The 27612-nt window shown below is 38.9% G+C and overlaps 1 protein-coding gene across 1 annotated transcript in view; it reads right to left on the reverse strand.

The window, feature by feature from the left end:
- Nucleotides 1–27379, reverse strand: part of MND1 (meiotic nuclear divisions 1) — a 38611-nt gene extending 11232 nt beyond the window's left edge. Inside the window, exons 1-6 of the mRNA XM_082760076.1 lie at nucleotides 27310–27379; nucleotides 26387–26452; nucleotides 25427–25484; nucleotides 24291–24439; nucleotides 8201–8275; nucleotides 6311–6425 (exon numbers count right to left, since the gene is read on the reverse strand). Of these exons, the coding sequence (XP_082616202.1) occupies nucleotides 6311–6425; nucleotides 8201–8275; nucleotides 24291–24439; nucleotides 25427–25484; nucleotides 26387–26452; nucleotides 27310–27312 (466 nt within the window). The 5' untranslated portion in view covers nucleotides 27313–27379. The remainder of the gene's footprint in view (nucleotides 1–6310; nucleotides 6426–8200; nucleotides 8276–24290; nucleotides 24440–25426; nucleotides 25485–26386; nucleotides 26453–27309) is intronic.
- Between the last annotated feature and the right edge of the window lie 233 nt (nucleotides 27380–27612).

Genomic DNA, 27612 nt, shown 5'->3' on the forward strand with positions numbered 1-27612 from the left:
CTGGGAAACACCTGACAAATTACCATATGTATGAAAGCCTTCAGAAGAAGCAGGCGTAAGTGCTCAGCAGGCTGGCTGGTCGGTGGAAAAGGAGGTTTCAAAGACTTCACGAGACTCTACCACAGGACAAGGATATTTGCATATACCATCAGTTCCTAACTCAAACTGACAAGTCTGACTCACTTGCTGTTACCACTGGCAAACTGCAAGGCAGGAATGAAGGGCCAAGGTGGGAACTTTTTAATCTACTTCTGTTGGGAAGGTCCCTAAAGAAGCACTTTACAGCCTCCAGCAATCCCAACCAGATTCTGCTGTGCAACTGGTTGCTCTGTCAAAGGAACGGCACTTTCAATAAGAGAACTGCAGACTCCCTTAATTTTCAAGAGAGAAAGAAAAGTTGAAGGGATGAAGATAAAGGAGCGGAAGTACTGCAGAAGCCTGCAATGCCTTCTTGCTTGCGATGATTGCTTGAGGAGCTTTGAGCATTTGTGATCAAATATACATTTGCAATTCCACTCATTAGTACCTTGTTCCTTTTTTAACTTTACTTAGCATTTAAGGTCTATTTTTATTGGTACTGTGTATAATTATGATTACACACAAGTACTTTTATCATTTGTAGAAAAAAATCAAGAATAAAGATACCTTTAGTTTTGATTTCGCTCTGTCGTTTAATGCAGCTCTAGAATGGGTAAACTAGTTTTTCAGCCTTCCAACTGAATAGGATAGGGAGTGGGGTAAACATTAAAAAAAAAAATCTTAGCTTGATGCAGTTAGTGAAGTAAATGTGTTCTTACATTACTGGTACATATCTATATGCATTCTTGTACGCCATGGTGAAGGAAGAAAAAGGAAAAAAAAAAGAGGGGGAAAAGGGTCTTTTAGGGTTTGCTTCTATTAGTAGCAAATAGCTGCCAGATAGGTATAAAAGTAGGTATTGTCTATTTCCTGTAATATACTCATCCAGATCTTTAGGAGATGAATGCACTGAATATGTAATTCTACGAAAATTGAGACTAACTAAAATATATATATACATGTGTATATATATTGGGGGAGGGGGGCTGATGTTAAATCTATTATTTTTCTACATGCTTTTAAGTGCATGGTTCACTCCAAATAAAGATCAATTTAACCCTCTAAGGCTAACATAAGTGTGGGTGGAGACTCTAATCTAACTTCAACAGAATGACTAATTTCTAATTGCAGGCTCTTTGTTAATGGTATTGATGCATAAACCATAAAAAGCACAGCTTGCCTCTCAGATGCCAGGTGCATATTTCAGGGTCAGTAGCTAGAAAACATCTTCTTAATTGAAAACTGAACATATTGGATCTAGAGGTGATTGAAAAAACACTCTCTCTATAGGCTTGATCCTATTGACCTTGGTGGAATCTAGACTGTGATTAGAATTATTTGGAGACATTCACTTTCCTATGTGAATCATTGCATTTATAAACACAGCTATTTAAGTAACAGTTTGTAAACAGAAAGCACTGGTAATCCTCTAGTTTAAATAATCTTTCCGATACCTTTTTCCAAACAATAGAAAGACTTTACCATAAAATTGCCCATTAAACCATTTTGTAAGTAATTGGTGTTTTGGAGAATTTTGAGTAAAACCAATGCAGATAATTTTAAAGCCTCTCCATTAGCCAGGACAGTCTTTTCTTCATTTTCTTCAGTACTGTTATCCCCCTGGGAACAGGGACTTTAATATGAAGCAATCCCTAAAAGAATCTAGTAATTGATAGTAAGTTTCTGTAATGTCAAATACATCTGCGTGCATAACATGTTTTCAAAACAATCTGAATGCAACAATTACAAAATAATACCTGGGTGTATCAACAATGAAAATCCAAAACAAACAAACAAACAAAACCCTAAACCACTCACCCCACAAATCTGATTTTTTTCCATGTCTAAACAAATCAGAATTAGAAACTTTTGAAGCATCTACAGTTTGCTATCAACAGTGCAATCAACATCAACATCTATCAACAATGAAAAAAACAGCACTTTCAAATAAGTAAAGCGTGATATTTTTTGGTATTCAGTAAACTCTAGTTATTCTCCTGACATTTATTTTTATACAGCCATATAAGCATTAGTCTTAGAAAATAATCTAGACCTCAAATGGGCTGATAGTGGTGCCTCTGCGATTACACTTTCGGAGATTCAAGAAGATAACTATGTGGATATTTGTGGTTAGAAATGCAGTCCATTTCAATCCATTGATGCCCCTTGCTACAAGATAAAAATAAACAAAGAGAGAAGTTTGACATCAGAAATGATGCATTACGTGTGCTGTGCTCGGTAGTTTGCTGCTTTGTGAGAATACAGTTTGTCCAAACACTTTTTTAAAGTTAAAAGCGTAAGACATAAAAATTATCAGTAACTGGGCATTCTAAAAACATGCTAAATAAACCAGGAATGCTGACAAGCAACATCTAGAAGCCAGCCACATAAATAATGGCACTCATACCCCAGTGGACACACTCACTTCACTCGGTGCATAACTATTTCTGAGCTTACTGTCCTACCCAAAGCAAGCAAGGCACAGCTACTGTGAAAAAAATAACAAAGTTTTGTTTAGACCCAGCTATGTTTTAACATAATATAAATTAACATTCCTTTCATCAAAGTAGAAGAATTTTTAAATTCTAGAAACGTTTTTCATAGTACAGTGAATACTGGAAGTGTTTGTCTGTTTCTGCTTGTAAACTGGTTGACAACTAAGAGCAAAATCAGTATAATTTATATACTTCAGCTGCCAGACAAACCACTCTGTAAAATTAATTGTCAGAATTTTATTTATTTATTTTAGCTCCCTAACCTCTCTCTGGTGGGCAGAAAGAATTAAACTTGTGTAGCAGGTTAATCTTGCTGTTACATGGAGGCTTGTCAGCCTTATGCAAATTTAGATAAATAATGAACTACTGACAGCTTGCATTCTCCATGCCTCTGTTCTCTACCATCGGCTTTAGGGAATCTACCAGCATCACATCTGTACACATGCAATCTGTATACATACGCATATATAGGACTATATACATATAGTCCTTCTGCTGGAGGAATAGGGAAACTCTTCTCCACAATGTCTGCTTCCCCATGAGAATATCCTCTAGCCTACAAAAATCTGCCTCTAGGTTAAGAAACAACGGCACAGTCCTGTGCCAACTGAAGCAGGATTACATGTCCAACACAGAAAAATAAAATCCCAGAACTTCTGTTTTTACTGCCGATGACTGTTGTCAGTTTTACTGCCTGTAATGAGGAAAGATCTGTAGCTCAATCCTAAATTACACTAGGTGGCTTAAACAACATTTCCGAGGATCAAACACAAGCTTCCAGCAATGAACTACAAAAGTCATTAAAAAAAAAAAAAAAGAAAGAAATCCCTGTATTTTTGCAAATTTAGATGTAGTTTTACAATACCCTACCTGTAAAATGGAATTACCCATGCATCTACAAGACCAGACTATTATGTAGCTTCCTCTAGTGGCCAGTCCCTAAACCTTGCTTCTGCTGCCATTTACTGCAGTTGTTTAAACACAAATGCTGACGTTCTGTGTTCAAGCACTGTAACCTTGGGTAGGCATTAGAGTTTATATTTTAGCTCTCCAGTACAAAAGCCAAGGAAATTAAGGTAAAGCATATAACAAACCATTTGCTATTTATATTAAAAGGACAAGTGGTAAAGCCAGCAAAAAATTGAGTTATTATTTAGTTCTCTAGTTTGCTCCCTGGTGAATTCTAGTATATTTAGTTACATCATCAAGCACGACTTTCTCATCCCAAGACTGAGGAAGCAAGACAGATGTTCGGCTTTCATTGCCTTTAGATATTTACTACAAATCATCCAAATTTCATTTTAACCTTGGAATTACTGTGCACATACACGTGCTGGTGCGTGTTTTAATGAGGCTTATTGCTGTAGTATGTAAACCTAACACACACCACTAGGTTTGCTTCTGCAATATTTTTTTATGAGGGAAAGAGCAATTAAAAAGGCACAGCAAAGTATTCACCAAATTAGAAGGCCACTGAAATCAGAAGATAATTTGACATACCCCTAAAATATCACAAGAAAATCAAGGCTGCTCTGTGATACAGGATTGGAAGTTACAAGTATGAAATTTTATACTAAATATCAGAAAAATTTCCTTAGAGGTTAAAGCCATTTAAGGAAGGAAAGAGAAAACCTAAATGTAGAATATGCCAACAGCCCATTACAAAACATATTATACTGAACAATCCAACTCTTAAAAAGTGCATTATGTAACCTAACAGCCATTTCTGATTTCTGACTTAAAATGAAAATAAATTAATTTAGATTTAGGAATCCACTCATTGATCCAACCGAAAATAATCATAAGGATTAAGTTACTGCAATTGTATAGCTAGTGGAAAAATACATATCACTCGTGCAATTTGAAAAAAGCTTTAAAAATCTCTGAACAAATAACTGTGATTATAAGGTTGTTCGGGGAAACAGCAGTGGTAACTTTTATGTCTAAATGAATACCTTCAATTGCCTGAAATTCTTTACATCTTCTTACACTAAAAACTATAACTTCCTGCATCTTTTATTGCCTTTGCACTTCCCCTCACTCTGGAATGAGAGAAGTCGCATCCCCATCCCCCACCCACCATTACCATTATTATTTAAATCCTGTGAAATTCCATTCAGCTTTGACAAACACATTAATTCCCCCAAACTGACACTTAGCCATTTATACACTGCTAGCAAATTTAGACAGTGCAACAATGACTGATAAAACATATAATAAAGCACCAGCTTTTTAATTTAAGGTCAGGGACAAATTATTTTCAGAACACTACTGTACATTCCTCTGGGAATGCTGTTCCCCTGGGTAGCCCTACAAGGCTCACATCACCAGCTCCCTTAGACGTTCATCCCTCCATTGCAGATGCTTGTGTGAACCTTACACACGATTCAAAGAAGAGAAGGATGTGCCTGGAGTAATTAACGATTACATTTCTTCCTCTCTCTTCAGATATTAGTCCCCATGTTGCCAGCTAATGCACTTGTGTCCTGCCATTCAGGCTGTGATTTGTTCCCTTATGCCTAGTATTTATGCACGTGCTTGTGGCAACTGCTTCAAAAGAGGCTCCTCAACACCTTCAGTGCAATGCTTACTGTAAGGATACCTCAGCTCTTTCAATACCTGGAACTACGAATCCTCTGGTGTTGGTATCTGTCTAAATTTACTCATTTCCACAGCTGGAATGTGTCTGTTATTTCTCCTCAGGAGAGCACACAGCAAAGGATTTACAGTACTGTAATCTCAGGTCTCAAGTTTGCTTATTCCCTTTCATACCATTACATCCTCAGGGAAAGATAATGCAGCTGATGAAAAATGTCACAGCCTCTCTAAAGAAAGAATATCTGTCCAATTGGAGGGTGTGCTGCCAATTGTTTATGTTCCTGGCTTTCTCTCAGCACGTTTCTAAAGCTGGACTTTAAGGAGGAGGAAGAATAAGGAAAGCAAAAGATTTAGTCAAGTATTTTCCTCAAAAAAGGTCTGTGCTGGCTTCTCATCACTCTGTACTGGCATTTTGGCATTAGAGCAATTGAATATGCAGTGGTGTTTGGGTAGCAACCTAAGAGCCTAATAAATAAAACATGAAAGTAGAGAAAATTCAATAAAATTTCATGCATGCTTTTCATTTTTCATGTTAAGGATCAGAATATTAAGTACATTTCACTGGTCAGTTCTGTATTAAATATTACAGTCACTCATTATTCCTTGTATTCTATTTGAGTTAGAAACTTCAACCAAACCCCACAATTTCAGAAAGTACAAACATTAAGTCAACAGTGTAAAGACATACTTAAATATAAATACAAATTAAGTGTCTCTAATGAAATGCTTATGTTTTAAATAGAAAAGACAAAGTGGCATCTTATTGTATCAGTATAGGATTGAAGGTAAATGGGAACCAGTGAATACTTGCCACACACGTTAAGATTCAGTTACAGAATTATTATGGCACCAGAAAGAATGGTCCTGGCATTAATCATAATTATCAGAATTATTTCTATTTTAGGATTGTTTGTTAACGGCTCAGTTGTTGGCAGCGTAAATACCAATTTAAAATAAATCACCCTATATAGTATGACAGAACGCGAAAAGAAATGGTCAGTGTACCTGTATTTTATTGCTTACAAATTAAAAAAAAAAAAAGCAGCTATTCATTGGCTTATCTCTGCACACCAGCTTTTAAGCTAAAAAAGTGCAGACATTTTCCATGCAAAAGTTCACTTCAAACAATATTGACTTACGCATTTCTTCAACAACGTCTGGATCACATTCTCTGTATTTGTCTATTTCTGCCTTTAGCTGCTCTTTTTTCTTCCGAAGGGCTGCAAGTTCCTCTGTCAGCGCTGCACGTTCTGCCTGAGGATTCAAAGCATGTTGGGAGATAAAAAAAAAAAAAAAAAAAGAAGAATAAAAATCAAATTATTGCAGAGAACATTTTTCAAAAATAAAAAGATATAAATTTGAAAGCTGTTTTCACTACTGCTTTCCATCAACGAACCAACTGAGCATTTTATGCACACACAACTCTTAGTGACACTCAACTTTCTTCCTTCCTGTTTGTATTCAGTATCAATAAGGTTAAAATGGATAAGCAAAAGAACAAATTCCTACAATCTTTGAACTCAGAATGGTTTAACAAACTCAGGTTAAAGAACATTTAAGATTACTGGTCTTGTCATTAAAGACTGCACTTCCACGTATCTGGATATTATGTATGAATGCCGTGGTAATGTATTTTTCTTCGTGTTTGTTCCACAGTGTCCAATTGTAGTAGTCTCAAAAATAAATTCAAATATTTATGACACGGTAGTCTTTCCTGGGAGAGCATACCCTATCTACCTCAAATGTTCTACTGATTAATAATATCTGCAGACACCTGACTCAGCATGAGCACTCCCGTAGCCAACTCAGCACATATTTCAAATTCATCCTGTACTTACAGTCAACCTCTGGACCTGGCTGAAGACTGGGATATTCAAAGATCTCATGCCAGTGCACCAGGCAGCCTCAGACAGACAGGTAACACAAGTTTGTAAACTGTCAGGTTTTTATCCAGTGACAATCTCCACAGCAGCCTGGCAGTCTGAAGCATTTTTGAACTTCCACATTTGCAAAGCTTCTGCCTGGATTCAGCCTATTCTGAAAACGCAATACGGAAATCAAAGGCTTCCAGACACTGGGGTATGGAGGCCAGCTGCTCAGACATACATCCTGATCTAGATTTCTCAGGACTTTTTCCGAATGTTTAATCTGGAACTGAGGTGTTGGAAGCATCAGGCAAAACAGGATTTCCAGGACCAATCGCTTCCTGTGACAAGGTCAGGCGGCATGGTGGAGAAGCCCAAGCCTCTAAGTCCATCTGGAAACCTGACAAGCACAGCTGTATGAGAAACCTGCCTGTGTTTCACTGATTATGGTCAAGCTCAGAGTGCTTCTACAAAGCATTCTGGATTCTAAGATACGGCTCTTTCTTGCAAAATTCCATCCTATATGAAAACTTCTGTCCGTCCCTGTTTATGCATTTACATATTGGAGGTTTAAACTAGTCTACAATGAGCATCTCAAAACAAATCAGCAGCTAGAATACCATATGATTTTCTTCTAACATACTACTTCATATGCATGTTAGATGTGAAGCCTACATATTATTTTACAACGTATTTTAAACAGCTTCAGCATGCAAAGAGCACCAAGCTTAACTGACTTCTCAGAATAATAAATTAGAAATCCAGATTACAAGTAAAATGTAAAAAAAAAAAAAAAAAAAAAAAAAAAGTAGATCCCCAACACCTAAATTCACAGTTACTAGATTTGGCAGTTCAGCAACCATTGGCAACTTTGGCATATAACTGTGGGTAGGTCAAGTTTAACAATATCTTTAAATCTGAAAAAAGCTGGAAAACTACCAGACTTCAAGCATCTTGGAGTTGTCAATATTTTCCTCAGTAGTACAAAATAAGACCAAATAAGGAAGAATTTAACATTTAGGAACATCCTATTTTTTTTCTCCCTTCCTCATCTTCAGTACTTCAAAATCTTAATGGATTTCCAACAACTCATACTATTTGCAAACTGGGAATACTTGTATCCTGTTCCCTAATAGGATCGCCTCCACCCCCAAAGCAACTTACAGTATCTTCACGTCCAATTTTTGATTTCTCAATGCTTTTCTGTAGAGCCTCTTTTTTCTGACTGCTTTCAGCAAGCTGATAAAAAAAACAGAATAAAATCAACCTATTTCAGTGACATATATTAAGCATACTTATGAAAGTGTGTATATAGAGAAAATATTAAAACAAATAGAACATACACTTCAAGTACATAAATTTATATATATATATATATATTTATAATACATGTAATAAAAATAAACTCAAAATAAATACAAAACCACACAAATATAAGTCTGGGGCTCTGATCCACAGAAAACAATAACAGGAAGCAAGTTTTTTACTCCCACACCACGAAATCTTGTTACGTGCTGCATGTTCAGCATGGGACCAAAATCCTGTTTCATGCTGTAGTCTGGGATCCCTATGCAAAGGCCTCCATGACATGGAGGCTTTGGACTAGATAATTTCTTTTCATCCATTTCCAGCCCTTTAATCTCTCCCATAGCCACTCCCTTATTCCCTAGACAGGGTGACAATAGCTGTAGCAAATCCACCTGCTCAGCTGCTGATAGCAGCCTTCCCCAACTTTGCTACGCCATTGGCATTGCCCCAATCCTTTTTGCATACTGGTGAATAGAAGTCTCCATAGCTCTAAGGCATGTAAAACCATGGCCCTTTTTCCTATGGCTTGATTTCTGAGTTGCCCTCCTTCCCAAGTGAGGCAGGGGCACCTTTCAGGGAAGACCCCATCTCCAAGGCCAGTACAGTGCTCCCTGCACAGTCCTGTCACTCCAGGACACAGCAGTTATGGAGAGATCTCTCTCAATTAACCTGCCGCCCATCCTGCGCCACGTCCAACAAGTTTAGTTGGACGTTTTCCAAGGACACTTTGGAAGCTGAGCCGGATGCGTGACTCACCCGCTGCTCCTCGGGGACGCAGTACTCAGCATTAGCCAGAGCTTCTTGAAATACCACACAAGATGAAGAAGAATGCAAAAAAGTTCTAACAAATATGTAGTTTGGAAAGCAATTCCTTAATTTGAAACCCCCTCTCACACACACACAAAAAGGAAACACTGGGATTCTTTGTAAGAACTAACTCTTCAGCTTAACTTTGAGATGTTCTGCGTATCAGTCAGGAAGAAAACTGGTATACCAGGTTAATTGCAAGGAAGATGGAGGTGGCTCTGAGATCCCATGTTTCATTCTTAAAAGAAAAAAAATAGAAATAGAAATAATTCCAATGGCAATGCCTTCCTCCCAAACTCTCACGAGGCCTCCACTTCTACATTCCCTTTCTCACTGAGGATCGCGCTTGGTGGAAGGGCATTCCCAAACATTTCCTGCAATCCCTTGCCTTAAGATTTAATCATATTTATATTCTCATGCAACTGGAATGCCAAGACCATGTTAGTCTTTACATGAAGAAGCGTTTCTGCAGCATGCTCCTCTCTGGGTGGACGACATGTTATCACATTGCTTACAAGAATTCAACTTGTTCGTACAATGCAAACAGAGCTGCTTTGGAGCTATAGCCACGATTCGATTTCTATTTAAACTTATGTCCAGTATGCATTTTCAGAAATACGTGTTATATATAAATGCATGAAAAGTATGAGGCAGACCTTATTGTCAAATCTTAGATATCGGACATAAAGGTAAAAAGAAATCCCATACTGGTGGGCTCTGTGGATTAAGCCCCAGACCAAATGCAGTTCACTTGGTTTGGGGAAGGGTCTGTGTGTTTCTTCTGTACCTCAATTTTTCAAAACTACCTCCTCTTTCTGGATAAGTATGTTCATGCATGTGTTATAAGATGAATGGCAATGCATATATGATTTGGGGAAAAATACATCCAGCTGTTTATTCATTGCACCACTGAAAGTAACCACCTAGGTGGTGTGGGTTTCAGTCTGTGGCTTGAAGTACACCAACATCTTAATTTTGGTGGGGAGCTAAACAGTACTCTTTCTGGGGTTTCCACAAAATTCATATAAAATTAAATGTGTTAGTGCCCACATTAAGTCTTACCAGGCAGAAGTACACAGTTCAGCACAGGACAAGCACTTAGGTATAGTTTTCAGTTTATGAAGCCCAAGGAAGAAAAATACCAAAACACACATCATTCAGCATCTCTGAACAAAGAATTTGTCTGGAACTAAACTCACAGAGGAAGCAGAAATGCCAAAGAGCTTATCTAGGTCTATATAAGTGCATGTGCAAAGAAAAAGACAGTGCTCTCTGGAACATGAAAGCCATAAAGCTAATTCCTCTGATTTCATATTCATAAGGTTCTTTAAAAACAAATCTGCATTCTCTAAGATGGAAGCACAGGAAAACTTTTCAGAGAGGTGCAATAAAATAATACAATCTGATTACCAGCTTGAAAGCATGTTCCTCACTATGGCATCTCATTATTTTCTTGGTCCTCCATATTCCAGAACATTTAATTATGAAAGAGACAGTAATGATAAGCACTGAGATGTACAGAAATTTCTTTGCCAGGACTAGATTCTGACCTACATAATGTGCAAGGTTACCATGCTGCAAGACTAGAAGATCTTCCTCAGCCTAAAAGCAATGATAATTTTTATACAATTTTATTGAAGATTTTTGCTTTCTTCTCTCATGGATTTTAATATCTTGTGGGATTTATATATATATATATATATATATATATATATCACTATCAATAATTCTAGAAGTTCTCTTCTTACAAAATAAAATGAACCCCCTGGTCTCTATGGGTTATTCAGAAGTCATAGTGGGTGTTCCTATGACAATAAAAGATAAGGGAAAGAACTGCAGAAGGAGAAGAGAGATTGAAAAAAAACAAACATAGGATGAGAATGCAAAGGGCGAAGAACAGATGGCCAGGGTCTGTGTGAGGAATCTGTGAGGATGGAAGAAACAGGAAGGCTTGGATAAAAAGGCAAGAACACAGCTGAAAATAACTGCACATGAAAGGAAAAAAGATAGTTAAGGATAAAGGAGTCAGATGGAGGAAGGATGAAGACAGATGATACAATACTTAACTGACAGGTAAGGGCAAATGGTATATGACAGGTTACAGGGCATTAAATGGAAAGAAAAAAACATGCAGAATTTGCAAATGCTGTGTATGTATGTTAGCAGAGGATCACATCTGGCCAAATAAAGCAACTCACCTTCCCACTCACCAGCTGTAGAAAGGTCTGATTGTAAAGGAGCACAGTAGCAGATGGAAGATTTCAATCCTTGGAGTAGTCATGAGACGTTTTTCAAGTGAACTGACAAATAATTTCTCAAAGAACATTAACCACCCTGAGAGAAGTCTTACTCCTGCCAATAGCTGTGGGATTGATCTGGAGGAAAAGCTACTTATTACCTCCCTCTACATGTGTCAGGTCTGACACAAGAACAACCTTCTGCCACAAGTGTAACTCATCAGATGTGGAAATAAGTGCAGAAAGATTTTCTGCTATACTGTAAAGTGTCATGTCTCCAGCCTGTCTGTTCACAAAGACCTCCTCAGAACCAGCACACGATTAAGCAAGGTACAAGAAAGCAGGAAAAACTGTCAGCTCACACAAAGCTGTTTAAACAAGTGTGTGGGGAGAACAAGACTAAATAATGAAAGTAAAAAGTCAAGGGGAAAAAAAAATCTCCACAAGAGTATTTTCAGTGTTTGCAAGACATGGTGGGAACCTGCAAGAAGGCAGATAAATGAGGTAATTAACATCTATAATAGAGGAGAGTTGGGAAGCAATTCCTTTAATTTTACAGACCTCTGTGGTCAATTGACTGACCACTGGCCTAGCCCTGACATTAATTCAATCCCAAGTCCCCCAGAAGGATGCTCGTTCTTGCTTTGCAAGGGACTCAGAGCATTTAGCTATACATTTGTGCAGCAGTTTGCACATGTTAAGTGCTACATGCTGATGATAACCATCACCCCCATCAGAGGCCTGGGGGTCTGGTTTGTGTCAAGGGATACAGATTAGATGTGCACAGGCGATTTATAATACATTATGCACGCACCATTGCTAGGGTTGCACTGTAGCAAGTCAGTGATGTACATTCGGAAGAGGAACGTGTAACCCTGACACACAACAGCAGCAGGTTTCAATCCTCTCTCTCCTCCAAATTTGCCTGATAGGGCTCTAGCTCCACACTATTGGTATTTTATTCTCCAGAAAATGTTTTTGTTGGTCGTATTCCTTCTGGTTTCTCATTTCTCAACCACTGCAACCACCGGTGTCCCACCAAGCACGTAGCCTGTCTTCCTAGCGTTTTAAAGTATCTACAAACCTGGTGTCAGCCATGCAAACGCAGGCCCTCGTATGTACACTGGATGTGGATCAAACCAAGGTCTCGCATGCTAACCACCAAGAGTGTTCACAGATGTTATCCCACTATCATTATGGTCTTAGGGAGAAATATCAGACGCTTAGTTTTCTCCTGGCCAAAATACTCAACCCAAAATGGTATTAAAAAAACTACTGCTATTGTGTGCACCACTCAACTGTGGCACTACAGAAGAATTCAAGACATCCATTTTTTAATTGTTCATAACTTTGCTAAACTATTTACTTGAGTTTTGAAGTTCTCTATGCTTTGTTTCAGGCCAGAGGCAAGCACTCTTTGCTTTTAACTTAAAGAAATGTGGTCCGAGAGTTTTGGGGTGACATTTGCAGCAGAGCAGTATATTTCTGTCCTACGTTAAATCTAATTCACCACTGAAAAAGTAAGTGGAATTGACAGAAGGCATGGAGACAAAGTACTTCAAAGCATTCCTCTAGATTTTAAAGAAAGATTAAAAAAAAAAGACTGATAGCATAGAGAGAGTAAAAATGCAAAGATTAACAGCCAAAGCACAATCTGAAAATATTGAAAACAGACGCCTTGTGTTAAAACAAAGGCACAGCACTCCACTAAAAGCAACCGCTCAGCAATTGCTGTTGACTAAAACAATAAAACTTAAAAAACAGAAAGGCACATCGACATGCAGAATTGTTTTCTAAAGTACTGCACAAAATAAACATACAACTACTTTTTACATCAATTCTTGCCAGGGCCTCCAAACACACAGAAGTAAACATCAGGCTCGCCAATCATGCTACTAGCACGCTCCCATTGGAGTAGAGAGAGCATCCACCACGACCTGCAGCCCTGCCACTCCTGCCCTGCTCCCAGGCCGCAGGCACACCGCTGTTGAAATGCCATTTTGCACATACACGAGTGAAGATGGGGCAGGCCCCAGGTCCGCTGGGTCTTGTGTCAGGGATGTTACACACTTCTAGTGAAGCATAGACAGAAAGCATATACTTGAAACATAAATACAACTAAATTACTTTTATTTTTTTTTTCTTTTTAAATATGATTATGAAAGGAAGAGAAAAGGAACATGTAGTGTCTTAACCAAGGTCATTACAAGTCACTTGAGCAATATGAAGTAGGGAACTATGGTTGCTGGACTTGGAGGCTATGAGAAGCACCTGGGAGACAGCAATAGTTAAAGAAATACAGGCAAGAGTAAGCATAGAGATGAAAGCAACACAGAATAAGACTTAATCCAGAAATCAAAGAATAGACAGTAAGATTTTTACAGGAAGAGAACACCATAAAAGAGATTAGCAGCATATTTTAGAAAAAAAAAAAAAAAGGTAAATCACAGCCCACCATATTTCTGTACTTAAACATTTCTTTTTTTCTTAAACACTGAATTATGGGTATACTGGAGAAACATTCAGTACAAGAATTCTCTTCTGTTTATGCATGCTGAAAATTTTACCATAAAAGATTACCTCAACTTTAATACAACTTTTGAAAGAATCGGTTCAAAAACCTCCAGAAGATTGAGAATAAATACAAATTTCTGGAGAAAAAGGAGACCCAAAACCCCAGGAGAAGTTATATTTGCTATTCAAAATGAAAGGCTGGTGCACCGATACTTTTAAGTGAATAATACTTTTTCTAAAATATTATGTTATTATTTCTGCAAGTTATATCTTTCAAAATAATTAACATATAGGTAATCAGTGAGTATTTTTCTAAACTTTGGATTATAACTTATGGCAGAGATTTAAGTTTAAGAAACTCAAGCTAAGTGAAGTTTTTTGGGGGAACCTAACTGAAGAGATATCTGACTCCATACATGTATAATTGTCTGATGAAGCACTGTTAAGATCCTAAAAATAAATAAATAAAAACTCTAAAGTTAGGTCTGAGCACTCATAAGCCGTATTTATGTTTTGCACTAGTATTGATGTGGGTAATACTGATGTACTTATCCCTCCCACAAACATAATCCATTTTGTGTTCCAAGATTAAATTTAGGCCTATAATCCTGATTTATTTGGCATGCTAATAAAAACTGATATATCCCACAGTAAATAAGGTATGGCTGTGTTCTCAGAAGGTACCGTGGAGTATACGATGAGTCCTGCCTGCAATCGCTTTCGGATAAAGAAAATTGAACGGGCCTCAAACGTGGAAGAAAGCAACGACACATTCTGCCTCCAATGGAACCTTCACCCATCCACATACAAATAGTACATTGCTAATTGCAGTTCTTTTAAAGATCATTCATATAAAGTAAAACACTGTACATTTAAGTGTTTTTTAATTCAGTTATTTTCTATCCATTTAGATGGAAAATCCACTTAGATTTGCCTTAAAGGTTAAGCTACAGTTTACTCAGAGAAGATGTCTTGCCACGAGTTTTTGGTTTTTGCATTATTCATTTGCAACACCATTTGGTAAGTACTGGTTATGCAACGAAAACAAAAAAAACTCCAGGCCAACCCCTTTAATGCACAAGAAGTGAAGGAGACAGTTGTGCAGGCTGAATGAAAGAACTGAATTTCACTGGCTGCTTTCAGAGCTGGCATAATTGGAATGAGCTGAGGGGCAGATGGCTGTCCTCTCAGATACAGATACCAAGTATGCCAAATCAACCTGGAAAAAAGGGGGAAAAAAAAGAAAGAAAAGAACAAGGAGAAATGCCTCAGTCTTCAACCCTGCCTTACAAACGCAAGCAATCTAATAAGACATGCTGAAAGAACCAAAAGGCACCCAACACAACTGACAGAAACAGAGAAAACACTAAATCTGGACATGAAGGATGCTTGTAACTGTGCTTTAGTGCATTTACTTAACCAAAAAGTGCAAAGTGATTGTTAGCAGGTCTGTTCAAAGGAAAATAGAAACAAAGGGTAAGAAAAGAAAAAAGTTTTATTTTATCCCCAAAGGGCGTTTAAAAATTGCTATCCTAACCAGCTGACAATGCCTTCAGGGACTCAGCACAGAGCCCCGAGTCAAAACACAATATCCATCTGATACTCCCTCAGCTCAAGTCCTGCCTAAAGATTACAAGATACAGTTCAAAACTTTATTCCAGAAACTTTAGAAAAGCTGAAATTCTACTTCAAGGTATTAACAGTAAATAAAAAGCCTCTGTAAAATACATTATCAAATATCCGAGTTTTGACAGCACCCTTGCATATTCACTTTTTATTCCAATTTTACAGCTTTTAAGCAATGCTCAAACAGATAACCAAGTCATCTCAAATTCCAGATACAAGGAATCGTCTTTGATGGAAATACAATGTGTTCAACAACAATTTGCTGCATGTCTGTGTCAGGAAAGACTTTTCCCGCAAAGTCCCCCAGCTTCAAACTGACTTCACACATTTGGTTTTACACTCCAGTGAATAAATTGTTTCTATTTCATCCCCTCCAGAAGAGAAAAATGCTATGAAGTGAAACTTAAAATATAAGTGCATGACAGGATTTTTATTTCTGCATGTGTGCTCATTTTCTGGGTTAAAATACGCTATATTAATCAAATGACAAAACTTGAAGGTGAAAGTTCAGATTAAATAAGATTACAACTCACCACCTCCATCAAACCCAGCTTTGAAAGGCAGTACTGCATCTGCCTTATCCCCAGGCTGGATGCTCCTGGCCTTACAGCAGAGGCAAACTTTCACGCTTGCCACACAGCACACAACATCTAAGCCCTTAAACTTTCTCAGGATGCTGGGTTTCAGCTAATGTGCTGAGCTGTCACTCAAGATATGCAAGGCACAGGGGTGCATCTGTGCCAGATTTGATAAGGCTTTTGAGAGCGCTCTATGTTTATTCCCAATTTCTTTGCATTTCAGATCAACAGTTTCACCGCAACGTCAGGATCAGGAATATATTTGAGCCAGCAGCTTGTGTGCAAACCTCTTCAAATAGGAAAGGTAAACCATGTGAAGACATAACGTGAAAAAAACACAGTTTCACAGAACACACAGTCAAAAAATACTAGTATTTTTTACTCCATTAGAGCAGAATGAATATATAGCATACACTACCAGGACACAGTAACAAGACATCCCTTTTAATAGAATAGGATTCCTCCTCTAAGCCTACTTTATAGTCTTTACAGGTACTACAGAGCCAGCTCAGAAAAAAAAAAATAAAAAAATGCTCTTAAATCATGCCAGTTTTAGCTTATGCTCACCAAGGAGGCAGGAAAGGAAAACCTACACTGCACAGTTGCCATCAATCTAGTTACATATTAACAGCTAGTAAAAGGAAAAGCATGAAATTCTGCTAATGAACACCAAATTATGAGGTTGCTTAATTCTAACAGAAGCCTCCAGAGCACCATATTTTTAGAAGTCTGCCATGACAGCAGTAACTAAGCATACCCTCCAGGGCTTTGTAGCATGCCATTAAACATAATCCAGAAGGCTCTAATGAGTTACAGCATTAGAAGAGTATTCTCTGCTAGACATTTTAGGACTTACTAAATTCAGAATCATTTCAAGGCATCAACATTTTTTAAAATGCAAGATGCAAATAGGTGAGAAAAAAACCTGAACTGCTTCAAAGAAAAATTTATTAGCATCTTCCAGAAGACTGATTCAGGAAAGAAGCTTTACAGGATCAGCAGATGAATGAGCATAATGCAATCAACATATTATCTGTTTAGATGACGCAGATTCTCAGGCACTTGCTTTTAGGATACTTCTTACTGCTACAACGCCCACTGGATAGTACAAAGAAGCAAGACAGACACCATACCAGCTCCACAGCTGTACGTTTCTTTATGTATCTAGTCCTTTATTTCAAAGGAAATGTATAGGTCTGTAAAAGCCTGAAGGCTGAAAATAGGGAAAAATCACTAATTGCCTCTGTTGGGAGGATCATCACTACCCATAAAAAAAAAAAAAAAAAAAAAAAAAAAAAAACCAGAAGGACAAAAAAAAAAAAAGAGTCCCGATGGCTGGGACTGATGATTGTCAAAATGGCCAGGCCAATACAAAAAGAACAATAAATTAGCAAGTAGAATCCTAAATCCCCTCAAATACAAGGGGAAAAAGGGAAGCCCAGCATGGATATTGAAAGACTACCATAACTGCTTAATCGACACATTGGGATCCTGCGTATGTTTTATAATGGGCATTAAATAGAGAACTCTTTAACAATTAGACTTTAATTTTTCCTGGAAAGGGACAAATTAGTATGCTTTCCACAACTGAATAAAACAAAATTATAAGCACACATATAAGAGAAAGATGTCTAAATGAATCATTCCTAATATAACTTGCACACATTAGTTGCAAAACTACTGACGTAAATCTCTGGTTTTAAAGGACAATTCCTCAGTATGCTATCCTAACATTCATAAAAATCATACTAAAAGTACAGACCCAAGCTTTTCCAGAAGGTATTTCACCAAACTTCAAGGTAAAGCTATTTATCTTATTTATTTTATTACAGCTATTCAAGTAACATGACAAACTGATAAACAAAATGAACAGCCCTACAAAGGGCAGTGGGCCATGGATTCCAGAGGTGTTGCACATGTACATCTAGGGAGACCCTGCATTCAAAGCCGCTGACAGAGACTGAAAACCGAACGAGAGATCCAAGGGGCTCTGCTGAAGGCCGATATAGCGTGTACTGAGGATACCACTGAGAAGTGATGCAAAAAGCTTTCTTCTAGGTCTGACGGGCCAAGCCAAAATGCCAGCCACGGTACACGGGGCCTGGTTGTCAGCAGCATGACCTGAGCACCACAAGGCCATTCCTTCCCCCTCACGGGGCGTCCGCCATGCCCGCCGGGGCATCACCTCAGGTCAGCCAGCGCTGAGCGCCTGCAGCTACACAAAGCCAGAGCTGCGTGGCGGCACGCTGACATCCCCATCGCTTGGCTGGGGAAGGAGGAGGTTGCTCAGCCCAAAACAAGGTGGACAGCAGAGGTTTCTTTCACTTCAGCCAGTGGCCTCAGGCAGTCACAATCCAGCAAAGCTTCCATGCAGGAACCCAGTCACAATATTTGAGGAGGAAAAAGGTATCTGGCTAAAAAGGATAGATACAAACCAAACTAGCTGGTGGTTCAAACCCCAATTTTTCTGTGTGCATTCTGAACAAATAAGGTTCTCTCCTTTTAGCTAAATTGCCAAACATAATCCAGGAGGCCTCAAGCCAGATTACTCACCAATATGATTATTTTTTTCCATTAACTATTTTCAAACAATGTGCATTCCTAACAAAAGCACTTCCTAATATAGCATTCCCCAAGCATTTTTTAAAATGCATTAAATCCCCTATTTTCATATTTCAATGTTCCTAAATACAAACAATTTAGTACATGTGAAGTCACTGTTTCAACATGTTCATTCCTGAAGAACTTTTTTTTTTTTTTTTTAACTAACTGCCAAAAGTGAGTTAGGATATACTGACTTCTAAATTCTTCCCCAGGCTCAATAAATGAGTCATGGGAAGTGAAAATCCCTCCTCTTACCAACCCTAGGGCAGGGATTTGAGGAATGAAACATCAACTAATCTCTTCCATCTTAACTAACACTTGCCCAATGCAGTATTTAGTGGGAAGAAAAAGAGAAATTGCCAGAAACTCTCCCCAAGTCTGTGTTGATCATGTGTGTCTTGAACCAAGGTCATGGACCAGCATAGAAAGTCCATCCAATATTCCCCTCTGAAAAGATTTTCATTAATCTTTGTTACAGTAAAATGTGATACCATCCTAGTCTCTGCCTCAGAAAAAACAGGAGCAATAACACAGTCATGTTGCATTTTGCCCTTGCAAAACCTAAGAACATAAAAGAAGAACCCACAAGAAAGCAACATTATGAGAAATAAATTGCAATGATTGACAATAAAATGGTGAAATAAACTGTTTTGAACTGAAGAGAGAAACGAACCATCATAAAACCAGACTGGGGAAAGGAAGTAAACTTCTTGTTTCCCCAAACTACTAAGTTACGGTATTTCCAGTACTGCCAATAGTTAACACTAACAACAGAAAGATCTCTGTTGAAGAACTTGGTCCCTTAAGCCCAGCAGTAAGTACTAAACCTGTCCTGGGCAGCTCAAGTAGAGAATTCCTCACTTTGTCTATTGTAGACAACATGCTGGAGAGATAGGATGCTCCTTACAGCTTCTGAGGGTTGTGGTTCACAGCCTGGTCCACCCTCAGGTGAAAAAAGACCTCAGTGTTAGCAGTTACTTTAATTAAGGCTTAACTCAAGCCACTATAAAGCAAAATGCAAGCAGGAATTAATTCACTTTATCTAAAACAGACAATAAAATTGCACAGGTATTAAAAAACACATAGATAATGAAAGAAGAAGAAATGAAACAAAATCTAAGCTGAATCTCTTTATACTAAGGTTACATCAGAAAGGTCTCTGTTTGCCTCACTCACTGATATGCTGTTTCCTTCCCAGTAAAAGTGCTGTTAGGGTTTTGCTGCATATGTGCCTTCTCATCTTCAGCAGGTAATGAATCCTTCGCAGTCATATCCATTCGGTAGGCAACACATCCAGCAGAACAACACACAAACCCAAGATGCAGTGTGTATGCGATATATTACCAACTCTCGACTGAGATGGAACGTGACTGTGAGTAACATGCCAGAGCTACTCATCTCCAATCTCCTCATTTTATGCATGCAATGAAATCAACAAAAGGCAGAAGAATCCTCACCAGAAGATGATCTTCCTGCTTACACTGCACAGGTCACATTCTTTGCTAGCTTAATAAAACCCCTGAGCTTCCAGTATTGCTAAGCCAAGAAAAAACAACTCATTTTGTCAAAACATAATTGAACATAAGTAATACAAAACTTCAGAAACTGACTGCCAGGAGAATATTGGTAAAGAATAAAACTGCATCCTTCCACCTTTTTTTACGGGAGGAAAAGAACCAACCCCTTGAGTAAAGCTTCCACAGTTCTCTCAACAGAGGTAGAGTTCCATTAAAGATTTCTCCACTTATAAACCTTGTTTAAACAATACTTCTCAATCCACACCCTCACTCTGGTTTCACAATCTCATAGCTGTACTGATGCCATAATAAACCAGACCTGCAGAACAATCTGATTTAACCAAAATGCAGATTCCACTGTCTTTTTCAACGGTTCAATTCCCAACTGCATAAGCATAACTGAGAGGTGAAGAACAAGCATCTGGTGGAAGGCATAAACCTTTAAGAGCAGCCATGCCACTGCACAGCAAATCAATCCAAAATCCATAGGGACCTACCAAGCAATTCTTACTCTGACCTACTGCAGAAAAAAAAAAAAAATCAGCAGAAGCTACACAAAGCAAAGGTATTTGTGGTAATTGCTTTTCAGAAAAACAGGAAGAAGCCCAAAGAGTAACTCTGGTTTGGAGAACAGCACTAAGATTGTAATCCTAATGAAATCAGCACAGGATTTGCCATCTATGTCCCATTCAGAGGTTTGCAGCCTTATTCAAACACATGCCCTAGAAAAGCATGCTGAAAAACAAGGAAAAAAGAGCTATGCCAACAGAAACAACTTTAATTCAACCATTGTTTTTGAATGCCATATCTCTGCACAAGGAGATCACACCAAAGACGTAACAAATCCTTCCTGGAAAGAAAAACAAAACAAAACATAACAAAACCAAGGATATACACAACAACCATGAGGTGTAACTTTTAACACCCAGGCAAACATGGCATACTCTTTGTTAGGAGTAGTGAGTCAGACCTCTCTGCTACTGTCTCTCTGTTGAGGTGTGGCTCAATCATCACTAAAAAAACTGAACCAAAATTCTTTTTCAAGACTCCCCACAATCACGTACTCTGTCAGATGCAGTACGCTATGAGCTTTAGCTTTGTTAAATCGTTATACAATAACTATGTCTGCAGTCAAAAGATGCTGTAGCAGGCCCGACTAGTCAAACATAGGCCCGGGCTCCACAAATTAACAGGAGAATTTGCATTATGAAGTAGCTTGTTCTGTTCCATTCCTCCACATTATTTTCAAATGTCTTGGTTCAGCATGTGGAATCACCCTTTTCCCTCAGCTATTTACCCATGCCCTCAGCAAACAAAGGTACTGCCTCTAGGTTTAAAGCCTTAACTGTGGATGAACTAGACTGCTGGATTTTTAAACTTCTGCTTTAAGTAAAGCACTCCAATCCCAGCTTTTAACTGCTGAAGAAAGAGACCAACTGAAGCAGTTAAACAAGTGATCTGGACAAGAGGCAGAAAGAAAACACGTCTCACAGCACGCCACAAGCTGTGCATGGGAATGATCAAAGACAGGCAACGTGCAGCAGAAACTGTACAACAGCTTACTCCTTCCCTCTGCTTCACATGTTCCGACAGGACGTTTTGTGATACCTGGTGACTGGATTTTGAAACCCCTTCAGGAAACGTGTGTGTGTTCACATGAAGAATAACACAAACACTAAATACAGCCGAGTTAAGCCCACAGCCAGTATCTGTTATCATCTTGTAAAAATGTTCTGAGAGCTATTCATTTGAAAGTGCCACCCCTCCACTGTGTCAACAGGGAAAGGTTTGGCTACTGGAAATTGTTTCCCCTGAAACACTGAAACGTTTCCATTCTCATCAAAAAAGCAAGGTAATGAATAAAAATATTTTTAAGGACTTACAACATGTTTTAAAGAAAATTCAGGAAGCCTATATATTAAAAGTAGGACTTGGGTTTGCAAATAGGGTCTGGTAACAAAACGTCTTCTTTCAACTGCAACAGTTTTAGTATTATGAAACTGTTTATATCAGCACAGTTATTTATAAACAGAAATAACCACAAAATAACATTACACTAACTGCATGACTATTATAATACCATAACAATAGATGGTACTATGCTTAATAACGTAATAGTACATTTAAGGCGGCAAAACGTGTTCGTAGACAACCCCTGGATACTTTCAGTGGAACACTTTATGTTCATTCTGCAAGGCATTCAAAGGAAGATACTGATCATGGTATGCTAGAGGCTTTCTTGATCAATTATCTTGAAAATTCACGAAGGGACTGGGCCCAAGGGCAAAGACAAATGCCAGTTCCATCATTCAGCTACTTGGCTACAGTGTGTCACACAATCAAAACCCAAAAGAATCCGTGAGCAAACCATTGGCATTCAACAAGACTAGGGTGTTTGGTGAACAAGTACACAGAAGTTTATATCCATGATGCTAACAGGTCATCTGTGATGCTAAGAAAGGTACCCAAAATAGAGCAAGTCAGTGGCAGACCCTGAAATTAAAGTATCAATTCCAGTGACCCAAACAGTACCACAGCAGCTATCTCAAGCAGCACTCTTCAACTCATCCAAAGCACCTGCCTGGAAGGCTGTCACCACGCAGTTCCAGTTAGTGATGATCAGGAGTGCAGCCTTCCACAGTGCTTCCTCTTTCAGAGCCCTGAAGACATCACCAGCTCACAAAAGCAACACAGATCTGTGAATGTGGTAAAAGGAGCCAAAAGTTCTGGCAAGTCTCATTTTTAACCTTAAAAACTGGAGTAGATGCACCAGGCATGTGACAGAGTACGGGTACTCCCCTCCCTCTGCCAAATCCACACAAGCAGACACACAAAACACCTTGGGATGCCTGCCTAGAGCATCCAGGCCAGTAATTAATCTACCCTTTCCCCAGGGCAAGTGGAAATGACCTTATGTTGGTTAAAAGAGAGCAGTGGAATGGACTCTTCCAGTTAAATCATGAAAGATTTACAAACAGTGACAGCATCGCCAGGGACAGCTGACAAGGTTACCTCTCAGCTGTTCTTACTACACTCTGTGCATAAAGAAGGAACTTCAGCTACCAAATAACTGCGTTGATCAGACTTTTTACTTTTATCTTGGTGAAAAGACTTCAGATTCACAAAATACTTTTTCAATTCATGTTGGGGAAAAAAGCATGTTTTTATACATTTAATTTGCAGCACTAACAAAATAGCTGAAGTTACATACAATAGCAATGATGACACCAGAGCTATGCCTGAAGAAAAGTGTGTGTAAAAATTTCCAGATGCTACAAATAATTTTCTATTAATTCAGCTAATTCTTTGATGAATGAACATAACCCTATATAAGCATGGGAAAAGCTGGCAGGGTTGTTGTGCAGACAATAAAGACCATAAAACTAGTTTATTGAACTTGTTATCATTTACTCCAGTTGCAAACAAACTGATGAATAGATGCTTTCCCGCTCCAATTAGGAGAAGCAAGAAAGACACTTCCTAAAAACTAGTAAAGCCAGATCAAAAGAACAGCAGCGTTGCAACAAAAGATGCCTTGCTCTTCTGCAGGAGATCACGAGTGAGCAATTTGTTCTTCTCTCCTAATAAAAGTGCAGTACTGGATTATAAAAGTGCACACTAATTAAGCTATCAATAAGAACAGATGTGAATGAACAACGGCCCTAAGTAGAAACCACATGGATTTGGGATATCCATTTCAGACCTCTCCTGGCTTTCAGAACATTACCACATGGTGGCCTGTGCTATATAAGACACATAAAAGCATATGTTGCCTAATTATTTAAAGGAAGTCCTTAAATGATGTTTTCCATCACAAATAACATGTTTTCACCAGCAAGTGGCAAAAAGTCTTCTCAAGCTCCAGCAAGATTGGCTTCCAAGACTTTTCTGGGGGCGCTGTCAAGATAACGAGAAAGAATCTCCTATCCTGACTGCCAAATGATTCCCACAGGAAACTAGGGGTATGTGTGTGGGGGTGTGTGTGCATGAGAGCAAGTGAGAGGATCAAGAGGGTGTAAGAATAAATTCTGGTTACCAGGTACTTTCCTTAAAACCGATTTACCTGAGACTGCAGTTCTTCTAACTTGCGCTTCCTGGCATGAAGAGCTTTACTTGGAAAAGCCCAAAAATAATTGGAAGTTCCAATTCTGTCAGTGTCCACCATGCCATCGTCAACTAGGCTTTGCAGAATCTCTTTCACTGACATTGAAGCTAAGAAAAACAAAAATATCACATTAGAACTGCATAGCACCGCCACAGAACCACGGAGAATTATTAATACAGTTAGACACCATCTACAGTCATCTGTATGAATAATTTACTATAATGTCAGCTAGCTGGAAGGTTCCAAGAGGACACCATGCTTGATGCTTCACTTCAAAGAACGAATCCCTTTGAAATCAGCGGTTTCAACATAAAGGCTGCTATTCAATGCAGTCTGCTACCAGATGTTTGTAAACTGCTCACAGCTATCACAAAATATACATCCTTATTGCAGTACAATAGCGTGACAAACGCGTGAGGGGGCATTTGAAAAGTTGTCTTGCAATCTTAATTATAACATGGATTAATTTATAATTTCTTGATTAGGACCGTGATTACATTTCACTTTAAAATGCTTACCAAAGCATTAAACAGCAGTAGAGGCACTAAACCCACCTGCATACAGGCTCAGGAGTGACAGATTTTGCATTTGATTTTAATCAGTTCCAATACAGAAAGTTGTTGTAACGTTATATACGTGCAGGAATTGTTCATTCTGTAGCAAATGTGGGGTACAACTCACCAATTTAAGAATTATTCTAGGGAACTAGTTACCATCATCCACAAGTGCTGCAAATACTTCAAGCTAATTCGTGGTTTTCAGCGTCTGACTTTCAGTTTCAAGTCTAACAGGGACTTTCAATGGACTAAGGTTTTGTTTTGGTTTGTTTGGAGGTAGCTGTGGCATCTCAGTAATCTCTAATTTTGGCACTATCATCCAATATAAGTGACGCAAACATTAGCAAATAATGACAGGAAAATTCTGTTGATGTTACTCCTGCAGCCCTGCCATTGACCACTGTCTGCTTTTCCAGATATTTTTCCCATTGTTATTAAAATAACAAGCCTACGACCAGAATCAGGAAAAATTACACTATTTGACCTGTCCCAAAAATAATCAATGGCTCGAGAGAAAAAACCTTTGTAAATACTTACTAATCCCTTTTTCTTTTGGAGCAATCTTCTCTATATCCTTCAACTGGAACACATCTTTCTGTGCAAAACACAAAAGATACTTCAGCTACAAATGACAGCACCATCTAAGCCTGTATGGTTTTTACACTAAATCAATGCCAACAAAAGCAAGCAGGAAATACACTGAATGTTTATCTTTTGCTAGGGAAATGTGATGTATATCCCTCAATAGAATTAAGGCATTCTGAGAAATTTAAACAAAAAAAAAAAAAAAAAAAAAAAAGACTATTGCTGTCTCTAGAGTAACAAAAAAAAAAAAAGAAAAAAAGAAAAAATGAAAGAAACAAAAAGAAAAAAAAAAGAAAAAGAAAAGAACGAGATTTTTTTTCTTTGTTCCAAAAGAGTCACCAAATTTTGCCTAAAATTAGAGTGAAAACCCCTTTGAGGGCACAGAGTCAGGTTTAGTCTATCTGTACCAGATGCACTGCACTGCATTGCTGAAGTACTCAAAGGTGACAGTAAATGTTTTAATAACATCATGCTGTACATATCCCACCAGTATACCCATAGGTCTGCTTTTCGGATCTCCAGGTTTCTTCTCCCCAGTGACCTTTCAGGCCTGCTCTGATCTCTTATAACACTGAGATTTCTCTCGCCTCTCAAAATCAGCAAGATCCTTCCTAATCTCTCACTGTTGTTCTTATGGTAACAGACAAAACACAAGAAGATTTGGCCCCAAGAAAGATGAGCACGTTGAGCATTTAACAACACCTGTGTATCTTAATACCACTGCTCCGTCAGGAGACCAGCCACCTGATCCAAAGTTACACAGATCCAGCTCCATCCCAGTAATTTATACAACAACACAGGGCATCAATGAAAAGCAGATGTATACACACAATTCATCTACAATTAACCTCCTTTTAGGGCCTATCTTCCCACTGAATGTAAATGCAGGACAATTACAAGAAAGTGACTTACTGTTTCAAAAAAGATCTCCATCATGCGAGCTCTCTTCTCCTCAACACTCAGCCCTTTTTTCTTGGACTAAAGCGGGAGAGAAAAAAAAAAAAAAAAAAGAAACATTCTTCCATCTGCATAAATAACATTTGCTCAGAATTCCTACCTATGTACCTCTAAGGTATATTTGCCATCCTTTTAAATACCTTACCACTAACCTTTCACAAGGAATCGTTACACCAAGCTGACCCACCTGCAATGTATTAAAGTGCTGGAGCTGTACTGTGAGTTAGGAGCTCACCTTTCATGCAACCTACTCAAGCTCAAGCCTCGAGGTTTCCTGGCATAGCCAAACAGTTTGTTATTTTCTTTGAATGTGATTAAACGTGTATTTATGTCTATTCTCAGTAACTTCCCCAAACGTTTAATAGCTCTTAAAAATATAAGAATGATTGTCTCTTGCTTTTTGTGTTTATAATATTTAATCTTGAGCAATGTAAACACTAATGTGAAAAGGGATAAAGTGCATTTTCAGGTACTAGGCCTTCAGATTTCCCACTCAGCTTCCTAATTTCAAGGTCACGCTTTGAAAGCTGTTTTTCTTTCACTTCTTCTCTCTGTAGCTGTGCGACCCAGCTGTATAGAACACGGACTGAAGTACAACCAAAGGGCAGAAACACTAGGACATGGTAACGCTGGCATACAGCCTCCCACAGACAGCCAGGATTTGCTTTCACTAGCTGCATTTTCTATAGTTTTACAACGCATTATTCGTGTTTCCCCGAGCCCCCCCTCCGCACGGCCGCCCTCCGGCAGGCAGCGGCCGTTACCCGCCGCAACGGAACGGCCCCTGCCCGCCCCGCGCCCCTCAGCGGCCCCCGCCCCGCTAACGGCGCCGCGGGGTGAGGAGGAGGAGGAGGAGGAGGAAGGCGGCCCCCGCTTACCATGGCCGCCTCCGGGCTGTGTTTGATTTGGGCGCCAGGGCAAGGGCCGCCGGGAAGCCGCCTGTCAGCCCGCAGCGCCGCCTGCCGCCCGCACCCCGCCGCCCGCCGGCTCCTGTCAGCAGCAGCGCCCGGGGCTGGATGAAACCGCGGGGGGGGGGGAAGGAAAAAAAAAAAAAAAAAAAAAAAAAAAAAAGTGTAAAATTACATCCTGGTTTCTGCACCTTGTGGAGTCAGCCGAGAAACAGAGCCTCGCGTTTGAATAAAGCAGTTTCCATACAACAAACCCACCTCTATTTGAATACC

The sequence above is a fragment of the Aythya marila genome, assembly GCF_965140915.1.
Source record: "Aythya marila genome assembly, chromosome: 4".
NCBI classification, from domain to species: domain Eukaryota; kingdom Metazoa; phylum Chordata; class Aves; order Anseriformes; family Anatidae; genus Aythya; species Aythya marila.